Source organism: Sylvia atricapilla, chromosome 1, assembly GCF_009819655.1.
Source record: "Sylvia atricapilla isolate bSylAtr1 chromosome 1, bSylAtr1.pri, whole genome shotgun sequence".
In the NCBI taxonomy this organism is placed as follows: domain Eukaryota; kingdom Metazoa; phylum Chordata; class Aves; order Passeriformes; family Sylviidae; genus Sylvia; species Sylvia atricapilla.
In genome coordinates this window covers 51,893,514-51,911,459 of record NC_089140.1, presented here as the reverse complement: position 1 = coordinate 51,911,459, position 17,946 = coordinate 51,893,514, and the positions used below count along the sequence as shown (strand labels likewise).

Genomic DNA, 17,946 nt, shown 5'->3' with positions numbered 1-17,946 from the left:
AAAGGGATGAGGGAACCAAAGTATTCAGAAACACATGGACATGAATCAATGAGTTAATAAACTGGCCTTGGAATGTTGGGAAAAGGTTTTTTGCAAGGCATCTCTGATAAAGTGAGACGCTAGTGAGAATCTGCACGAGCCCATTTCCTTTAACTGTGTCTTATCCCTAAACTTACACCATCCCTTCCTCTGTTACTGATTTTTCCTGGGCCATCCTTCTTCTGTACAGAGATGCAAAACAGTACTGACAAGATTAAATCAAGATTAAATAAGCTATTAATAACCCTTAAGGGAGGCAGGGGGCAGGGAGCATACACACTGTCTGTTTGACTGTAGTACAACAGTAGCTTTTCTCGCTCAGTAGTACACTTACAGAGATGGCTTTTCCAGATGAAACACTAGCCACAGCAGATTTTATTACTTCCCATACTACAGAGTGATAAAGACGACTATTAGGATTACTACATAATGCTATAATTACATATAGTAAGCAATTGTCAAAGGCATGGCAATGCTCTGAAGTACTTTGAATTCTAAACACTCTGTACTTCCCAGGCAGCTGTTAAAGGTTTTCCTTTACTGATAATTCCAAGCCCACGATTTACCAGCATACGGCAAGCGAAACCCAAGTGCACAAGGAGAGATCCCTCCATGACAGCTCTGTGGAGAATTGTTCCACAGACCTTTGTGCCATTATCAAGGTTGGCATCCTGAGTCATGCCGCAGAGGCATTCAGGTCAATCAGGATAAAGACATCCCAGGGGACACCTCACCAGGGTGGCTTCAAAGTTGGAAAGGAAGCCTGTGCTGGCAGCAGAGGCTAGGAAGAAGAGGAGACAGGAGGAAAGACAAAACATTGTAGTGTCTTTGACGGAATTAGCCAGAAGCACTGCAACCTGCAATTCAACCAGAAACCAGATACATCAGACAGACTTGGTTCTGGAACCAGCATGGGAAGGAAACCTTGTATTTGATTGGGTTGAAATAAAAAGTAAAAATTGATATTTCTATCATTGTGTTTCTTATCCTGATTGTGACTCTTTAAGCAAGTCCTGTCCTAGTTAAGGAAAACCAATTCCCTCTTTTTGCACTATGCTTCTACAGTGGAGAAAAGTTAACATCAGTTATAAGCAGCATTAAAATATCAGTCACAACTACAGGCTTGTAACCCACCCCACAGTCACAAACTGGACATTTGATGTGGAAGCTGCCTGATAAAGGAGGACACAAGAGAGCAGATAAAAATCTGCATCTATTTACACCAAAGATGAACCTCCACTTAATTTTGAGTACAGTTCTCTCAGGATACTTATCCAAACTAATCAGAATAATGTATCTGTGGACTGTCCTGTATGATGGATTGTCTGAATTTCTTACCTAACATTTGCATGAAATGTAGTGGCTGGTTTGTCTGGAGGTCAAACAGAAGATTTGATCTGAAATTTTGTTTGCACTTTTTGTAGTTCAAAGGCACAATTGTTGAAGTTCCTCTGAAAAGAACACATTCACTGCAGTAGCTGCTCACCTGGATTGGTACCTATAGCAAAGTGAAAAGCTAACTTCAGCTCTGTAAGTAGGAAGATTCTTATTTTCCTTGAAAAATATAGTGTTATGTCTTGCAATGCACGTATCAACAGTTAGGAAAATGCAGGACAAAATAATAAAAAAGAAAAAATAGTGTACAGTTTAAAGTTGTCAGTTTATTGAATATATAGAAAACAATGCCTAACATCTGAATCTATGAATCAGATATATGTTGATGTAAAAAATGAGGACATACTGCTTTTTCCCTATTATTTTAGCTTTTGCTGTGTTCTTTAGAAATCACCAAGGGAATCATCAAATAGTTTGGGTTGGAAAGGACCTTAATGACCACCAAGTTCCAACCCCTCTGCTTCTGCCACGGGCAGGGACACTTTCCATTACAGCAGGTTGCTCAAACTCTCACCCAACCTGGCCTTAAACACTTTCAGGGATGGGGCATCCACAGCTTCTTTGGACAAACTATTCCAGTGGCTCACCACCTTCACAGAAAAGAATTTTCCCAATATCTAATTTAAACCTGCCCCTCTTTAAAGCCATTTCTCTTGTCCTATCAATACATGCCCTCGTGACACTCTCCCTCTGGAGAGGAACTTTTTATTTTAGACTTTCAAAAGGCCTATCTGATTTGGGGGAAAAAATCCTGTAACAGTATTAGTGGTAACATTCAACTCAATATGCCCATACTGAGAAAGAGATGTTGGTATCAAGATTCAAATTAGGCCCATTCTTATACCAAGTTTTGAAACAAAATTTAGTCTATCAATTGTCAAATTTACCAATAAAATCATTAAAATGAAATACAAGCTCTTTCCAACAACAGATACTAATCACATAAGGTCACATTAAACTGGCTATTAAAAACATGCAGAAAAAAAATAACCCAATGATTGTAAAATCCAGTTTTGCTCCTAGACTATTTATTATTGGAGATTAAAAAGGTTTAAAAAGGATGTAAACAGATTCACCTGTGTTGTTTACACCTAATGATTATGACCTGAAAACCATATGCCTGGATTCTTGCTTCAGAGTCAAGATGGTTTCCTCAAGTTTACAGAAGCATCTAAACCGATCTTCCAAAAAGGAAAACAAAAGTTATCTTTTAAAAGAAAAGTTTTTTCTCAGTAGGTACTCAGCATGAGCTCAACCCAGAAAACAATTTTGTTGTTATTCTTAAATTTTTCTTCCCAGAAAACTCTAAGTATGCTTCCAATCAATTTATTAATTGTATGCATCTTTTTAGTCTTTTAGAAAATGATGAATGATGCTTCTCAGGCTTTTTTTTTAAATCAAGCTGCTTTCAGATGGAAATTAGAATCAAAGTAAAATGCTACAACCACTATTTTCCATTTTTAAAAGCAGTTAAAGATTTTAGTTAAAATCTAAGACAGGTAGGATTCTCCTGTCTCATCAAATTTAATCCAGTGGCATCACTGGATGCATGTAATGATAGACTTCTCACAGACTTTCTAGCATCTATTTAAAACCACTTCTGCCCCAACTACAATCTATGGATAATAGCAAACATAATTTGCAGCCTGATTTTATTTGATTTTATTTATTTTATTTTATTTGGATCTAAAATGAAGACTTTTTTTTTTTTAATCTTCTTCCTTGTGTTTAGCCCTTTATATATTTATTCTACCTTTATTTCATTAGGCTAAACAATACAAGCTCTTCTAGCCTTCTCTCACAGAACAGGCTGTTGAGCCTGCTCATTTTAGCAGGTATTTTTTGAGCTTGTTTCAGGCTCACATTCACATGTTTTGGAGACGGGTTTTCAGAGATGTATGTGGTGTTCCAGGGATGGCATAAAACCTACAGTAGCCCTGAGAGAAATCCTGCTGCTGCCTATGAAACCTTCCCTCATCAGGTGATCACCTCTGCTCGTGCTGCTGCCATACCGTAAAATGACACATCTGCAGTGTCATTCAGACTGAATCTTCTCCCACATGTGTGATTGTGAGCCCGAGCTCTGTGTGATATGTGGATATTGATTCTCCTGATAGCTTTTCTGTTCAAAGTAGGATGGTAACAGGAGGCGAGTAGTTTTATTTTACCAGCCTGTGTGTGGCTGGTACTTTCTGATGACCATGGTTTTCACTTCCATGTGCTTCTTCCTGTTAGCCAGTGTGTTGTTCCCCAACTTCCCCAATTGTCCTCTTTCCCAAAGCTTTAGGTAGGTTTTGTTTTGCCATGGAGTTTGATCTTCAATCAACCATACTGCCCTCATGAGTCAGTTTGACTTCACCTTTCTGCATTTTCTAGGTAACTAAAGTACCCATGTAGTAACATGTGGAGCTGACAGAAGAGAGCTCTAATTCACATGTATTTTTGCTCATCATCCCTACTCCTCTTCCATGCTTCACACTTCTCAGTTACCTTTTGGAGTTCACATGGTTATATTTGAAGACTTCCTTGTGTTTTACCTTTTGCTTACAAACCAGTTTCAGGTAGAAGTTGTTAAGACAAAAGGTATGAAAATTTGCCTACTCTTTGTTTAGTGCAAAAGCTCCTCTACAGATGGCCTTTTGTTTTCAATTTTGCAAGGCATTTTCCTTTTGAAATAAAGTTACTTAAGATTTATAAATAGATCCCCAAAACTGAAGTACAGTACAGACCTCACAGACTTATTGTTCACCTCCACAGTTCACAAGTCAATTTCTGATAATTCTATCCAGAAATCACTTTGGTCCCCAAATGTACTGGAAATGTTTTACTGTCTACCAGAATAATAGTGAAAATACCACATAATCTCATTTCTTCAGAGATTGCATCCTGAAATGTTATCTGCCATCCACCAATCAGGTACACCTGGGTTTTACCATTTAAATTGCATTTTTTCCCCTCATACCCAAAAACATGAGTACAAACCAGCTGACCTTACTTTTAGTTCATCATACGCATACAAAGTAATTTCACATTAACCTTCTTTTATTTTTAATAATGTAATATTTTTATTTATTCCTTCTCTGCCACTTCACTGTATTTCTAGTAAAGATGTAAAAATCTATCTGCATAACAATAATTGGCTTAGTACTTCTATTTTGCTGCCAAGTCTCTTGTACTACAGTCAACAAAGCATTTTAGTTACTCCATGTTGACTTAATTTGATTTTCTAGCTGGGTTACATGTGCTGACTACCACTCCAATCCACATATTGTTGTACTTCTCTCTGTTCCATATTCTAGCCCCCAATTTGTGTCTTTACCTTTACTAAAAAAAGCAATTTTATATCCTACAGAGACATAAATACACTACAGAGACAAAAAGTATGCTTATCTAACCACATTGTGCATTTCAGAATTTACTGATTTACTGGTTGAACACAGGAGCTAGAGATAATGTTGATTATTTCTCATCACCAAGCCCTTCTGCACTTTATCATCATCTCATAACTCATTTTTATTCATACACTAAAAGAGGAAATAAACAATTTTACTTTTTTTTTTCAAATCTAAGCATTGAACTGAAGTTAAATGACTACAACAAAATAATAATAATATTAGTAATATCTGACTCTACAGTAACCCCCTATCAAAAGCTTATTTAGCTTACTCTAGATTCAAATGCTGAGCTAGTAAGGTGGCCAGTTCTGTCTGTTCCCCTTAACTTTCATCAGTTCATATTTTAAAAAGCTTTTTTATTTACTTTGTGCGATTTTAAACCAAACTGAGAAATTTATTAAGGAAATGCCACATTATTAATTTCAATTAGGTCTACTTTTCAAGAGAAATGTATGAATTTAGTGAAATAAAAAGCCCATGTTTTTATTTTTCAAATCAAGTTTGTTGTTTTAAATTTGTGATAGTGATACAAAAGCTAGTTGCTAAATATTTATTAGCTGCTGGAAAGTAGGTAGATGGCACTGTGTGTTTCTAAATCAGATACTCACACAAGTGTCTGACAAGTAGACTTCAGCAACTGTCTTATCTGCCAACACAGCAACTGGAAGAGACCTCCTGTCTCATCACACTTGCTGCCTGCAGTCCCAGTTAACTACATCCTAAACACCCTTCCACTGAATCATCAAAGACCACAGTTGGGGCCCCTACACTCAGGCACATAATTGGAGGAGTTGAAATGTTTGGGATTTCATAGCCTCATCAATATAATATTCAAGGATGGGAGACATTTAGAAAGCATGTCTGTGTACTGCACCACTCATTATTACACAAATACATTCAATGAATGCATTTCTGAAGGTGTAATTTCAAAGTCTGGCTCTCATGACATGTTTTAATTCAGATTTTTTGTCCAACTATAATGCTCTTTATTCATACCTCAGACAAAACTCTCAGCAAGAGGGCTCAGGAGCCATTATTTCAAACTAGTGAATCACTGGAAGCAGTGAGGGAAAAAAAATAGGAGAGTGTGATGGCCTGTAGTGGAAAGAAATAATTGATCTATTAAGAGATAACAGGATTGGAAGGCATTGGACTTTACAGTATCTTTTGTGCAACTTCTTTAAAAGTGAATTTAACTAGAAGAGATGCAGTGTAAACACTAGTTATATGATATGGGCACAGCTCATCTTTACAAATTTTCCCAGAATTTATCAAACCACATCAGATTTACACTAACCCTTCAAAACATCTTGAGTTTGCCACTAAAAGTACAACACGTAAGTGATAAATAGTGCCTCCTAAGGGACCTTAAACTTTTCATACTATTTCATTCCCAAATCTAACCAGTCCACCACACTTTCCTCCTGCCACAGGGAGTTCTGAGTTATCCCAAAGCATCTATAAGCTGTCAACCCACACATATTTTTCACACTATATAGAACCAAGTTCAAGAAGAACTTGTCAAAAAATGTCAAATGCAATTTTTCTCTCTTTCTCATATCACTTTGATTCTCTACCTATGAATCTGCTCAAACTTCAGGTCTGCAAAGCATTCAGACATAGCACTGACATCAAAACATTACATGGGGCTATCCTGTATTCTGTACTGGAGGACACAACCACTGGAGAATCACTGACTTTCACTCAGCACAGTGTAATCTATTTCCCTGTACAAAATCCCGAAAGCCTCACCATTTGTCATAAATCTGTCTTTAAAAATTTCTCCTAAATCAGCTGAAAATTTACCAGTTACCTCCTTTTATTAACTCTAAGAGATGAACTGAGATCTTACCATGGCTTTTGGCCTTCTCTCTGAATGGCTAGGGGAGGATCCATCCTGAAAATCCTGTCACAATCAGAGAACTGGCACTGACTTGGATGGGAACAGCACTTCACACCAGGACACTGCTGCACTGCACTGCACTTTATTTGGAACCCTGACGCTAAGGACTATAATCAACACTTCATCACAAACTGCAGTCAATTGGAACAAACCAAGTATTTTTGATGAAAAACTGTTCAGAAAGACTTTCCAGTGAAGCAAGAAGGTTGTTTTGCATTTAAGGCACTGAAACTCTGAAGGTTCACAGCTAGAAAGGTGCTTTTCTACAGAAGGGGAGCAAATCAGAAAAAAACTGAGTCTGGCCACAGTCAGCTGCATACCCTGCATCTTAGGGTATGTGAAAATCCATAGAAATGGTAAAATTGGAAGGGAAGGCTGTCTCTTTTGGCTGGACTGTTTCTAACTGTTCCTGGATCGTAAGAATGGCTCTTTGGCAGTCACTGTGTGCAGCCCAGGGCTGCAAACCACAGCCAGGGCAGTCCAATGAGGGTAGCACAAGCATATAGAAATAAATAAAGGAAAGGCATGTGCTTGAATCCAGTACTGCCTGGAGAGAGGAGTTAGCTTGCCCAAGCACTCAACAAATTACAAAAAGTATTTAAAAACTTCTCCCCACCTCTGTCCAAGATCAAACATATTTTTTAAGTTGGAATATGTGTGAATTGATTCCAGTGTTGTTGAGAAAAATGTCCCCAACACCCTGCCCCTCAGACCACACCACACTTGCTCAAGGTCGGCTGGGATGAGAGAGAGCTCTTTTGGAAACTCAGTGGAGCTCATAAGAAAGAAAAACATCTGAAGTGTCAGACCTCCTCAACCCTCTCTCTTGTTTTATCTTATGAGTGGGAGAATAAAACGGAAGTTGAGCTGTGGTATTCAGAGTTTCCTCCTCCCATATGGCCCACTTCTAGACTGGGATGAGCTCAAGATATCAAGACTATAACCTTATTGAGGAAAATATTTTGCTGAATCATTCTAGAGACCTTACCCACATTCAGCTGTGAAACCTGTTGGTGCCAGAACAGAAATGCACTTCTTCAGGTATTCATGAGTACATTTATTTGTTCCAAAGAATCTGCCAAAAACATAGTATATAGAACATACTCTGAGGCTTTAGTGTACTCCACTACTGTAACTATTAGTATTTCCACTAGGAAGTGTATCCTAAGTCCCAAAGACTGTTAACTGATTCAGGTAATGTTAACCAGCAATTTCGAGTGAGTTGACTATTCCTTACTTTAAGGGTTATCATCAATTAACTGCAAAGTAAATGCTTACTGAATTAGTTGTTTCAATTGGGTTAACAACTGTTTGGACAAATTATACGTTACAACAGGGCCTGCTGCAGAATTTGGACAAAATTGTCTTAACACTGGTAAATTTACTGTAAATACATTCAAACTTTCATTGTAATTTGTTACATTTTTAGCTCCTTGTAGGATTTTCGATTCTTCACAGATGACTCTCCCAGCAAAGCTTAGTCAAGGATGGAATAAACATATTTCAAGTCCTATTTTAACTTCAAACAAAAAGATTTTAAAAATTCCAACAAAGAAAACCACCAATACCAACTCTGCACTCCTTCCTAATAAACTGAAAATCTTTTAGATTAAAAAATATGGTGTTAATGTGTGTGTGCTTATTTTATCCCAGTCACCTCACAACGGCAAAAAAGTGACAGCAGATTTCATTTGCTGATGTGTCTGGGAAATTTTTCTATTTCTATCCAGTTCTCTTTCTTGCTCTCTGCTCCTACCTTTTTTTTTTTCTTTCCTCTCTTTTAAAATGCCTAGCTTCTCCTAAGTTTTTAAAGAATGTGCTTTTTTCCTCAGTTTTCATTCCTTATTTTCCTCTCCCTGACATTTCATTTTTCTCTCTTAACTCATGTCATCACATAGGGGACTGTTTCTGTTTCTAATTATAACTCCAAATCTATTTCACTTATGGAAGTTTTTATCAAAGACCATCACAGCTTCTTCAACTGAAGGGAATCCAACAGCACACTGGAATGCAAACTATCTCTGACTATCTCAGACTAAGACTGGCCAGATTTCAGCTAATTTTCCTGCACATCAGCTTATCAAAGCTGCAGCCAAGACCTGTTTGCTGGACTCTGCTGAGCACTCAAGGAAAACAGCAGAACTGAAACAGAAAAACAGAGCTTCAAATGAGTTTGCTGATGACAGCGAAAACAGCAAGGGTCCAAAAATATATTACAGTCAGAAAAATAAAAGGAGAAAGTACCACAAGAAATACTCCAATTTGCAGAAATTTCCCTGCCCAGCTGTAATTAAAGCTGCCAGAACTGGAGTTCTTTCATTCCCCTCCACCTCCTGTAATGGTATTTCTCTGCCACTAGTATCTTCTTTCAAAAATTACATCTTAATTAAGTTTCTTCCTGGTATATCTGAATGTAACTTTTATTATCTTGCACTGAATGCAGCTATAAAAACAAACCTTGTATTTTGCATGTTTTTGACCAACTCAAAATTCAATTAGTAAAAATAACTATCTGTGCTGCAGAAGGCGCACTTGAATTTTCCTTTTGGACTCTACCCCTGTCTTGGTTTATAAGTAACCTTACACTTCCACAGCTTGGTGAATTAACACAGGCAAGTGAAAATTTGGCAGCTTTAGTTCATTCTTTGTCTCGCTCTAAAGCTACAAAGCATTTAACTTCTCTAATTGGGCAATACACATAATTTTCTCTCTTTTCCGTTTGGTCACTGGTGGAGCACTCATCTATCTGTGTGAACACAAACAGAACAAATCCAACCTTATTCCATCTGGACTGTCATCCTTGAGGTTTTGTAACTGTATTTCTCTACCTGAAGTATAAGCATCACAAGAGCAACTTTATGGAAAGTTAAGACATGCCAGCCCTGGGTCATGTGTGCCCATTTATTGTGCCTTTTTAAGTTCATAATGGTGTCAAAGGTGAAGAAGTGAAGGCTGTGGTGGCCTTGGTGAATCTGGAGTCTGGAGATGAGGGTGAATGATCCTGGGTAGCCCACACACTCCTTTTAAAGCAACTTATTCCCCAACATGCTCACTACAGGTCCCTCAAAGCATGTCAGAAGCACTCCTCTCCCTCCTCTTCCTCCTCCTCCTCCAGCCTACCTACAAACCTTCCGACTTCAAAATGAGCAACAGATTGCATCTTTTCACTCTGCTTCTGAAATGAGAGCTGAATGCTCTTTGACAAGATGCACAATAGAATCATTTGCACAGGCTGACAAGCTGCTCCTTAAAATACTTAAGAATTGTAACATCAGGGTTTTAGTGATTTCTTTTCCTGGTTAATGATCATGTTTCAGTACCTGTTTCTGGCCAGACTTCTGCTTTCACTGGCTCGTGAGCTGCCACACAACAGAATCAAGCTAATAAATCCAACAGGACATTTGGGCTGAACTTGATTTTGCAGCAACATTTGATGAGCCATGAGGTTGTGGGTTCTGCAGATTTGCTGGAGTCTGTTCTAATTAGGAGTTCATAGGCAGGGGCACTGAGCCCTATGCTCTGGGAACAATTATCTCTCAAATTCTCTCTCTCTAAAAAATAAGGATCTATAAATCCCATTTACATCTAAAATTACCTATAATCTGAGTATTCAGCCTCTAGTACCATATCAAAGTTGTCTCTTTTGTGTGAAGAGGCTTAATGACAAAATAACTGTTCAATTTCCTTCTCCAGATTAAGCTGTTATTGTTTAAAATACTTTTTTTGTTCCTTGCATTGGAAATGAAGTTAATTCAATGCATTTTAAATTTTTGAACTTTTCTGTTACTTTCTCCATCACAGTCTGACAGATCAGAGTAATGATTTCTTTCAGAGATTAACACCAGATTAAATTTTTTAAAACTCTTGAAAGTAACTCAAATGTCTAATGCAATATAGATTCTACCCTTTCCCTTCCTCAGGCCATAACCAGTGGAAGGGAGAAATAAATCTTATACTGCAACATAATATTAAACTGAAACTGGATGGAAGCCTAAAATACCAGCACCATCATTTTTGTTATATGGTGCACTGTTTTCTTGCATATTCTTCTGTCAAGCAGTGGAGCTTCAGCTAAAACACTTGCAAGAAGAAAGCAAGGAACTCATAACATGAAAACTGTCATTTCAAACCTAAGCAAAAGGAAGACAAACCACCTCTAATGAAAGTTTGATCTCTTAATTTCTATATACTGTCTCCAAAAGCTAAATTACAAGCTGCAAAATACTGCAAAGGAAAATGGAGTAACATTTTTTTTAAGGCATGACATTTTGGCCAAATTCAATTCTCAAACCTCCTGGGTAAATTAGGGACTGACTCAGGCTCTAATAAACATATATAGCAGCTCTCAGTGACCTCAAAACTCTCAGAATCTCAGTGATATTACATTGATCTTACGACAGAAGTAGGACTTAGCTGTTCCTTCAGGTTCAAAAGGAGTGACGTGCAACTCAGATAGAAAGAACACACATTACTTAGAAAGATGCAGGCTTGCATAATTGAATTTGTTCTGACTTCCCAGTCCCCTTCTCCCAAATCTCATCTGCATTTAAACAGGTACAGATTTCTGTAAGCTGCTACCATAGCGAAAGCGTAAAGAATGATCTAGAACTGGACAGAGTTTTTTTTTATTTTTTAAAGGCACATAAAGAACATCACAGTGCAAGCTCAGAGTCCTGAAATCCTTTCCCTTAAGAAAAATTCTTTTCAATAGGACTTTCCAGACATTTCATATATATTAACTCAGCAGGACATAAAAAATCTATACAGGCTGTACATAATTTTAGGCTGTAAATTTGATGGCATATGCCATATTTCAGTGGCTTAGTTGTGCACATACCCCTACATACCTATGGGATTGCCAGTCACTAGGCACAGTCATTCTGATACAGCACTGAAAAGGTGGTTGATGCATATTTATACATTCTTTACCACAACACAAGAATTCAGGAGACTCAAATATAACTATCAAAAAGTAAAACTCAAAGCCAAAAAATCATTGAAAAAACAAATTTTTCTTAACTGCAAATAAACTAGGGAACACATTGCCAAGGATTGGGTGTTTTTGTGGGTTTTTGGTGGGTTAGTTTGTTTGTTTTTCTTTTGGTTGTTTGTTTTTGGTTTTTGTTTGGTTTGGTTTTGGTTTGGTTTTTTTTTATTTTTGGGGTTTTTTTTTGGGTTTTTTTTGGTTTTTTTTTTTGTTTTGTTTTTTAGTGGATACTTGCATTCTCATCAATGTAGTTTGAAGAAAAGGGAGTAGACTAATGTTGGGCAAAATTAAATCAATCTGTGAAGCCACTAAACACAAAGACACCACCTCTGATGTAGGAAATCTTTAAGCAATACATTAGAGGGTGATGAAAAAGTGCATCAAAGAAGCCCCACTGTGCATACTTTTGCTTTCAACAGTATTCTGTTCTGGCCCAGCTGAATGAACCTTTGATCTGACCTAGTGTGACTGTCTGTCATGTTCACCTTTACAAAAGTGCCACCAAGCACAAAATCTCTTACAAATTTATGACATATCTGGAACATTGAGATATTGTTAGTTTCATTTAGCATGAATAAGAAATCCACATAACCGGATTCACCTAGACAAGTCACTTGGAAACACAATCTTGACAAGACCTCTGACATACTATTCAAGGATGGAACCATTTGTGAAAGCTCTTGTTGAATAATTACATGACCAATGCATACCGAAATCTCCCAGTCTGAAATTCTAAATTGCATATAGAGTCATATATAGTTTGAACTATTAATAGCAGGACCATACCAGATTTATAAATAGTTTTGGCTTGATGAACCTCCATTTATATTAAGAGACTAAGGCTCTTTCAATAAATGTACATCAGTAGAAAAAACCCTACAACTTGGATCTAAATCCAGGCAGTACTAGGCACCCTCAACACATCAGAAGCAGAGCTGAGGTAGTCATAGCATGTTTCATACTTGTCAAAGATGTCATCTGCAGAACGTATTAACCAAGGGATTGCTTGGAAGCTAAAGTACTGAATGTCAGGCAGAATTAGCCAGTCCATCAGCAGGACTGAATTGTTTCAGATCCACCTGCACATTTTTTAGAGTTCCATCTGAAACCTTAAAACATTTCAGAAAGGAATCAGGCCCTAAAACGAATCGTGTTTTTCTTAGAAAACTGTTCAGTCTAACAAGAATGCTGGAAATGAGTCAAGTATTTTCATATCTGAAGTCTCATTCTATAATAAAAATTAGTACTAGAAAAAAAAGTAACATTCAAGAATAAACAATTTATTAAAATAGCCACAGAGAAACTTAATAAACTTAACGGTTTTCTTTGTTTAAAATTATAGTAATATAACTGAGGCAAATCAATTAACACTGTGATTTCATAAAATTATTAAAAAGTTTGGCCTTGAAAAGCAAGCAGGGAACATGGCCTAAAACATGCAGTTTATCCAGAAAGTGTAGACGTTAGAGAGATATAAAAGCACTACATCAGTGTTACAAATACATTTTCTAAATCTAATTATAGGTGCATCATCATAGAATACAATAGAAAACATAGAACACATTGAAAAATACAATACCCACACCCTACCTATTAAATCTTTTTACAGCCCTGATAACCATTAGCTCTAGAAATGAAAATAGGAAAGAGAAAGTGCTACAGCTGCAGAATTACCTGCAAAAATAAGCAGCTCTAAGGGACTTAGAAAGAAAAAAAGAATAGGAAAAGAAGTGGATTTGTAAATAAGTTCACAGCATTTAATTACTGATCTGAAGTAGAGCCTACTAAGTCTACAGCAGCCTTTCAAGGCACATGGAGTTAGCTTGGCGGGAAAACCAAACCGGATTTTAACAAATAGCACAGCCTGGATTTCAAAGGGCATTGGATTCACCCTTCTGCTTCTAGGCATAAGTAAAGATTTGGTGTAATTTAGGTAATGTCTTTGGACTTAAGACTTCAGAAACAGAACCTTGTTTGAGGCATAACAATACAAATGGCTGCTTTAACTTCAAAGCAATGTTTAAAAGGTTTCAATAATGGAGACATTCAGCTAAAGCAAGAAAAGGATGAAACTGCAATGACAGAAATATCACTACAAATCCTCCCTGCTTTGTGCAGTGTCATTTCCAAAGCACTTCAGACTGTACAGAGAAAAAATGCCAGTGCATCTATTATGGGATCACATGAACATGCATATTTATCATGAAAGTACAAAGCCTCTTCTCAATTTCTATTTTAACAGTGACAGAAAATACATAGAATAAAGAATACTAAATTGCTATTCTTTATCCTTTATCTATAGTGTAATGATTTTAAAAAGAAATTTTAAACATGGCATTTTGTTTTCAGTCATGGTGCGGTTTTATCCAGTTTAAACATTATTTAACTCTAATAAATGGGGAAAATCATCTCTAACATTTTAACAAATTTTAGTAGAAGACAAGTACCTCTTTGACAAGCCAATGAGGCAGAACTAAGACCACAGAAAATAAAAAAGTAAAGCTGAATAACCTCTGACATGTTTGCTTATTTTCTCTCAAAAGGAATGCCGAACTCCTCACTTACACATCCCACTCAGAAGTCTCTTATACAGTTACTTTCCAAACCAGAACTTTTGCTTTTAGATCTCTTCACTATGGCCTACTACACCTAACAGAGATAAAATAGATTTACTTGCTCCATACTTATGATTTTGATTTAAATAAGGTTCCCCAATACAGTAGTGATTGTCTTCCTAAAGGGAAAATCGAAACGTGTCTTGTAATCCCTGCTCAGACAAAAACACCAGAGCAACTGACTTGAATATACCCCATTCAGTAAAATCCCTTGGCTTTGGGAATCTGTATGTCATGTATTCCTGTAGTGACAAAAACCTTCTTGCTTTCATCACTTAAATGGCGTAGAGAACCTTCTTGAGTTCTGGAGCAATGTCCTGGCGTGAAGCCGGTGTGATGAAGAGTCAGGCTGTTACTGTGTTGTGGTGGTGATGATACAACTGCTATAGACAGTGCTTCCCACAACCATTAGCTTCATGCACTGAGTTTAATACACCTCACTACTTACTTTGACACAAGCACTTGCATATGATTATGTTTTATAGCTCAATAATTAACATCCACAAGCTTTACCATGAAAAAATAACTCTTCTTAAGCAGTGGCATGGTATCTTCAGATAGGTAAAAAATTTAACAATGCATTAATTTCTGCCAATATAGGGAGCTTTTATAAAATGATAAAAACAATTGATAAAAGAGAATATTTGAAACAATACAGTAATATTAGCTAATGATATTGGCTTACCTTGTCTCTGGGTGAAATTTGCACAAGAGTAAGGAAGGAAGGTATGGGAAGCAACCCTAATTGGCAACATGATGCTTTCCTAAAGTCAATGGTGCTACACTGATCTACTCACCTGAAGTTCTCCCACAGCGTGTTTTAAGCAGCCCTAATATATTTTGGGTCATGAACACATACAGCATTTCCAAAGGACAGTGACTTTGGAAATTGTCTGGACTACAGAGGATGCTTTAATAAACAAGATGAAAGAGCATTTTTCTTGAGTTCTCCTAGAGATGAACAGCCATCACATATTTCTCTATTCTAAAAAATTCCACGGTACCCAAAGAGAGACTAAAACCCCACCCTACACACTCTTCCAGCCCTCCCCTCACAGTTTGAAACCTTCTGTTCTAACCATTTGATCCCAAGTCCACCAGGGAAGATTTTAGCCAAATTTCATTCTTATACATGGATTAGCAGCAGACTAAGTCAACTACCTCAGAAGGATCAAACACTTACTCCTCTAGCAAGTGCAGCCTGCTGCAGAGGTAAGATGGCCTGTCTGGGCAAGCTCTGAATTTGCAGAAGCCCGCTGTTCAAGATGCCAGGGTGCTCATCACAAAAGCATAAACAAGTAGGCAGGTGAAGTGTTAAATACCAAAGAGTCAGGTAAAGGCAGAACTCTGAGCCCTATGACCTGAGAAAATTGAGTTTACATTTATGCCGCTCACTGGAAATAAATTAACACAGGCAGGAATTTATCCAATAACTCATTAAGGAGGGCACTCCACCAATGTAGCGGAAGTAGTTGACTGTAATTCAATGCTTCAGTGGGTGAGGAAAGAGACAGATTTTTCCATCTGCAGCTTTCCTTTGAAAAGGTTAAGTCATATCCTAGAAACAGCACACCAAGAAACTCTCTCTAGGAAGTATGTGGGTACCCACCAGGTAGGAATCATGGTAAATTATTCTTTATTTCTGTGTATCTCACCATGCAAAAGAAGTCAGATTTTTCAGGAAGTTTTATCCTAGTTTCTAGATGCTGTACTCTCTACCAACATATCATCCATTTCATTACCTGATATTAGGAAAACTCATCTTGTGCAGGATTCAGACAGTACCATATCTCCTGTGTTTGTTTTAAGCATTAGTACAGTGCCACAAAGCACAACTTCTGAGCTTCTCAGGAATTTACAACTGAAGCCTCAGAGGAAGAAATGGACGTAGAATCACTTCATGACCAATGGGAGCACAAATGGCTTGGATCTTACAATGCACTACCATACAAAAACTCAAAGGGATTTAATTTACCTTGACCTTGTAGTACTCCTTGACTTCAGGCTGAATGGAATCAAAATCACCACTGATGTAATCAGGCAAGAAGCTGAAAGGAAAGCAATGAGCAGTGAAATGAAAAATGAGTCCATCTTACTATATTTAATATTTATTTTCTCAAGAATACTAAGGAGTACAAGCATTAATCTTATAAAACGAATATGAGTTCCTTAAAAGCATGTTAAAACAAGCTGACGTGAGGTTATACAAAATAAGGTAACAAATGAAATGTAAAACTGGTAAATCTATTGTCCCTTTGTTGAGGGAGCAGCACATTGCTTAAATGCTTATACATCTCTCCAGGTCTGTAAGACTTGCATTTGCCTGGTCCTAGAAAGACAACTTGCAAATATCTTTCAAATGTATCATTCACTCAGCAAAGTGTTTGAAACAGCGTATCTGAGTGCTGTACATCAAGCCTCAGAGGATATCACTGGTCAGAAGATGATGATGCTTCTTGGACAGCTGGTACGCAATATATGTTTCAAGGATTTGTATTTTAGTTGTGATGTCATCTTGTTTCTACTCTTCCCGATTACTAAAAATGCACCCCAAAATATGGAATTCAAATTCTCAGTGAGTTCTAACTCACATGAACTTAATTTCAACTCCTAACCATTGTTCATTCAGTAATATCACTGCAAAGCACATGGAAAAAAATTTTTGATGTTTATCTTATCTTGCGACATGTAGCTTTTTAACTGAAGAATGCTTAAAAATATTTATTCTATAAATTTTCATCAAATTAATAATGAAACATCCACTGTGCTATAGCAAGAATAGCTATGTGTATGAATACTTCTGAAAAAACCCACAATGCTCCCCGAAACACTCAACACAGCTTCCCCTCTTACACAACTTATTGAGTTTTAAGAAGCAGTTGACATGTGAGAGAATGTTTCTCACTCTTTCAACAGATAAGGCTGCACTGAGTTTTGAAAGTAAAGCTGTGATTTTAGTTACCATACTTTACAATGGGGATGAGAGCTCATCAGCAAATTAGTTTCCAGCTTAAACTGTGTTACAAGGAATCAAGCAGAGTATATTGGGACATATTTTTTCTTCTACATGATTTTAGAAGAAAGATGCAGGGTCTAGAAACTCCTCATATCAGTAAGACCTATAAAAATCTCTGTGTCTGTGCAAAGATTTCAAAAGAGACGTGTGGTCACTGGCCCCCATTTTCTTTGAAAACTGAAAGCTGCTCCAGTAGAAGTTGGTAAGTACAACTGCTGGAGTTAAATCACGTGCAACTATAGCATTTCAAATTCCTTGCTCTCCACTATTACTAAGGTTGTGTCCATCTTTGACATACCCTCTCTAAATCATTCACTTGGAGCAAGCAACCACAAAACCAGAAGTGACTAAAGAGAATAAGGAATTGTGGCTGGGTATTTCAAAATTTTGAGATATCTGGGTGTCCCCATTAGTGATCATGAAGACAAGAATTCCTTCTTCTTTTCTCCCCCACTTTTAGAAACACCAGAAACAAGGAAAGTCCAGAAAGTCATGCCTGATGAATTAAAAAAAAATAATTAGTAAATCTCGACTCCACTGTCTGCCTCACAGACATGAAAAAATATGTCTGCTTTATCTTCAGAGGGAGGATGGCT

General features: G+C 37.2%; 1 protein-coding gene across 3 annotated transcripts in view; it reads right to left on the bottom strand.

Annotated features, from left to right (window-relative positions):
* TPK1 (thiamin pyrophosphokinase 1) overlaps positions 1-17,946 on the bottom strand; it is a 300,992-nt gene that overhangs the window by 143,668 nt on the left and 139,378 nt on the right. For 2 of the 3 annotated variants that reach the window (XM_066322592.1, XM_066322599.1), the window contains exon 4: positions 16,310-16,382. The exons of the other annotated variant lie outside the window; for it this stretch is intronic. In XM_066322592.1, the coding sequence (XP_066178689.1) occupies positions 16,310-16,382 (73 nt within the window). The remainder of the gene's footprint in view (positions 1-16,309; positions 16,383-17,946) is intronic. 3 annotated transcript variants of the gene reach the window in all.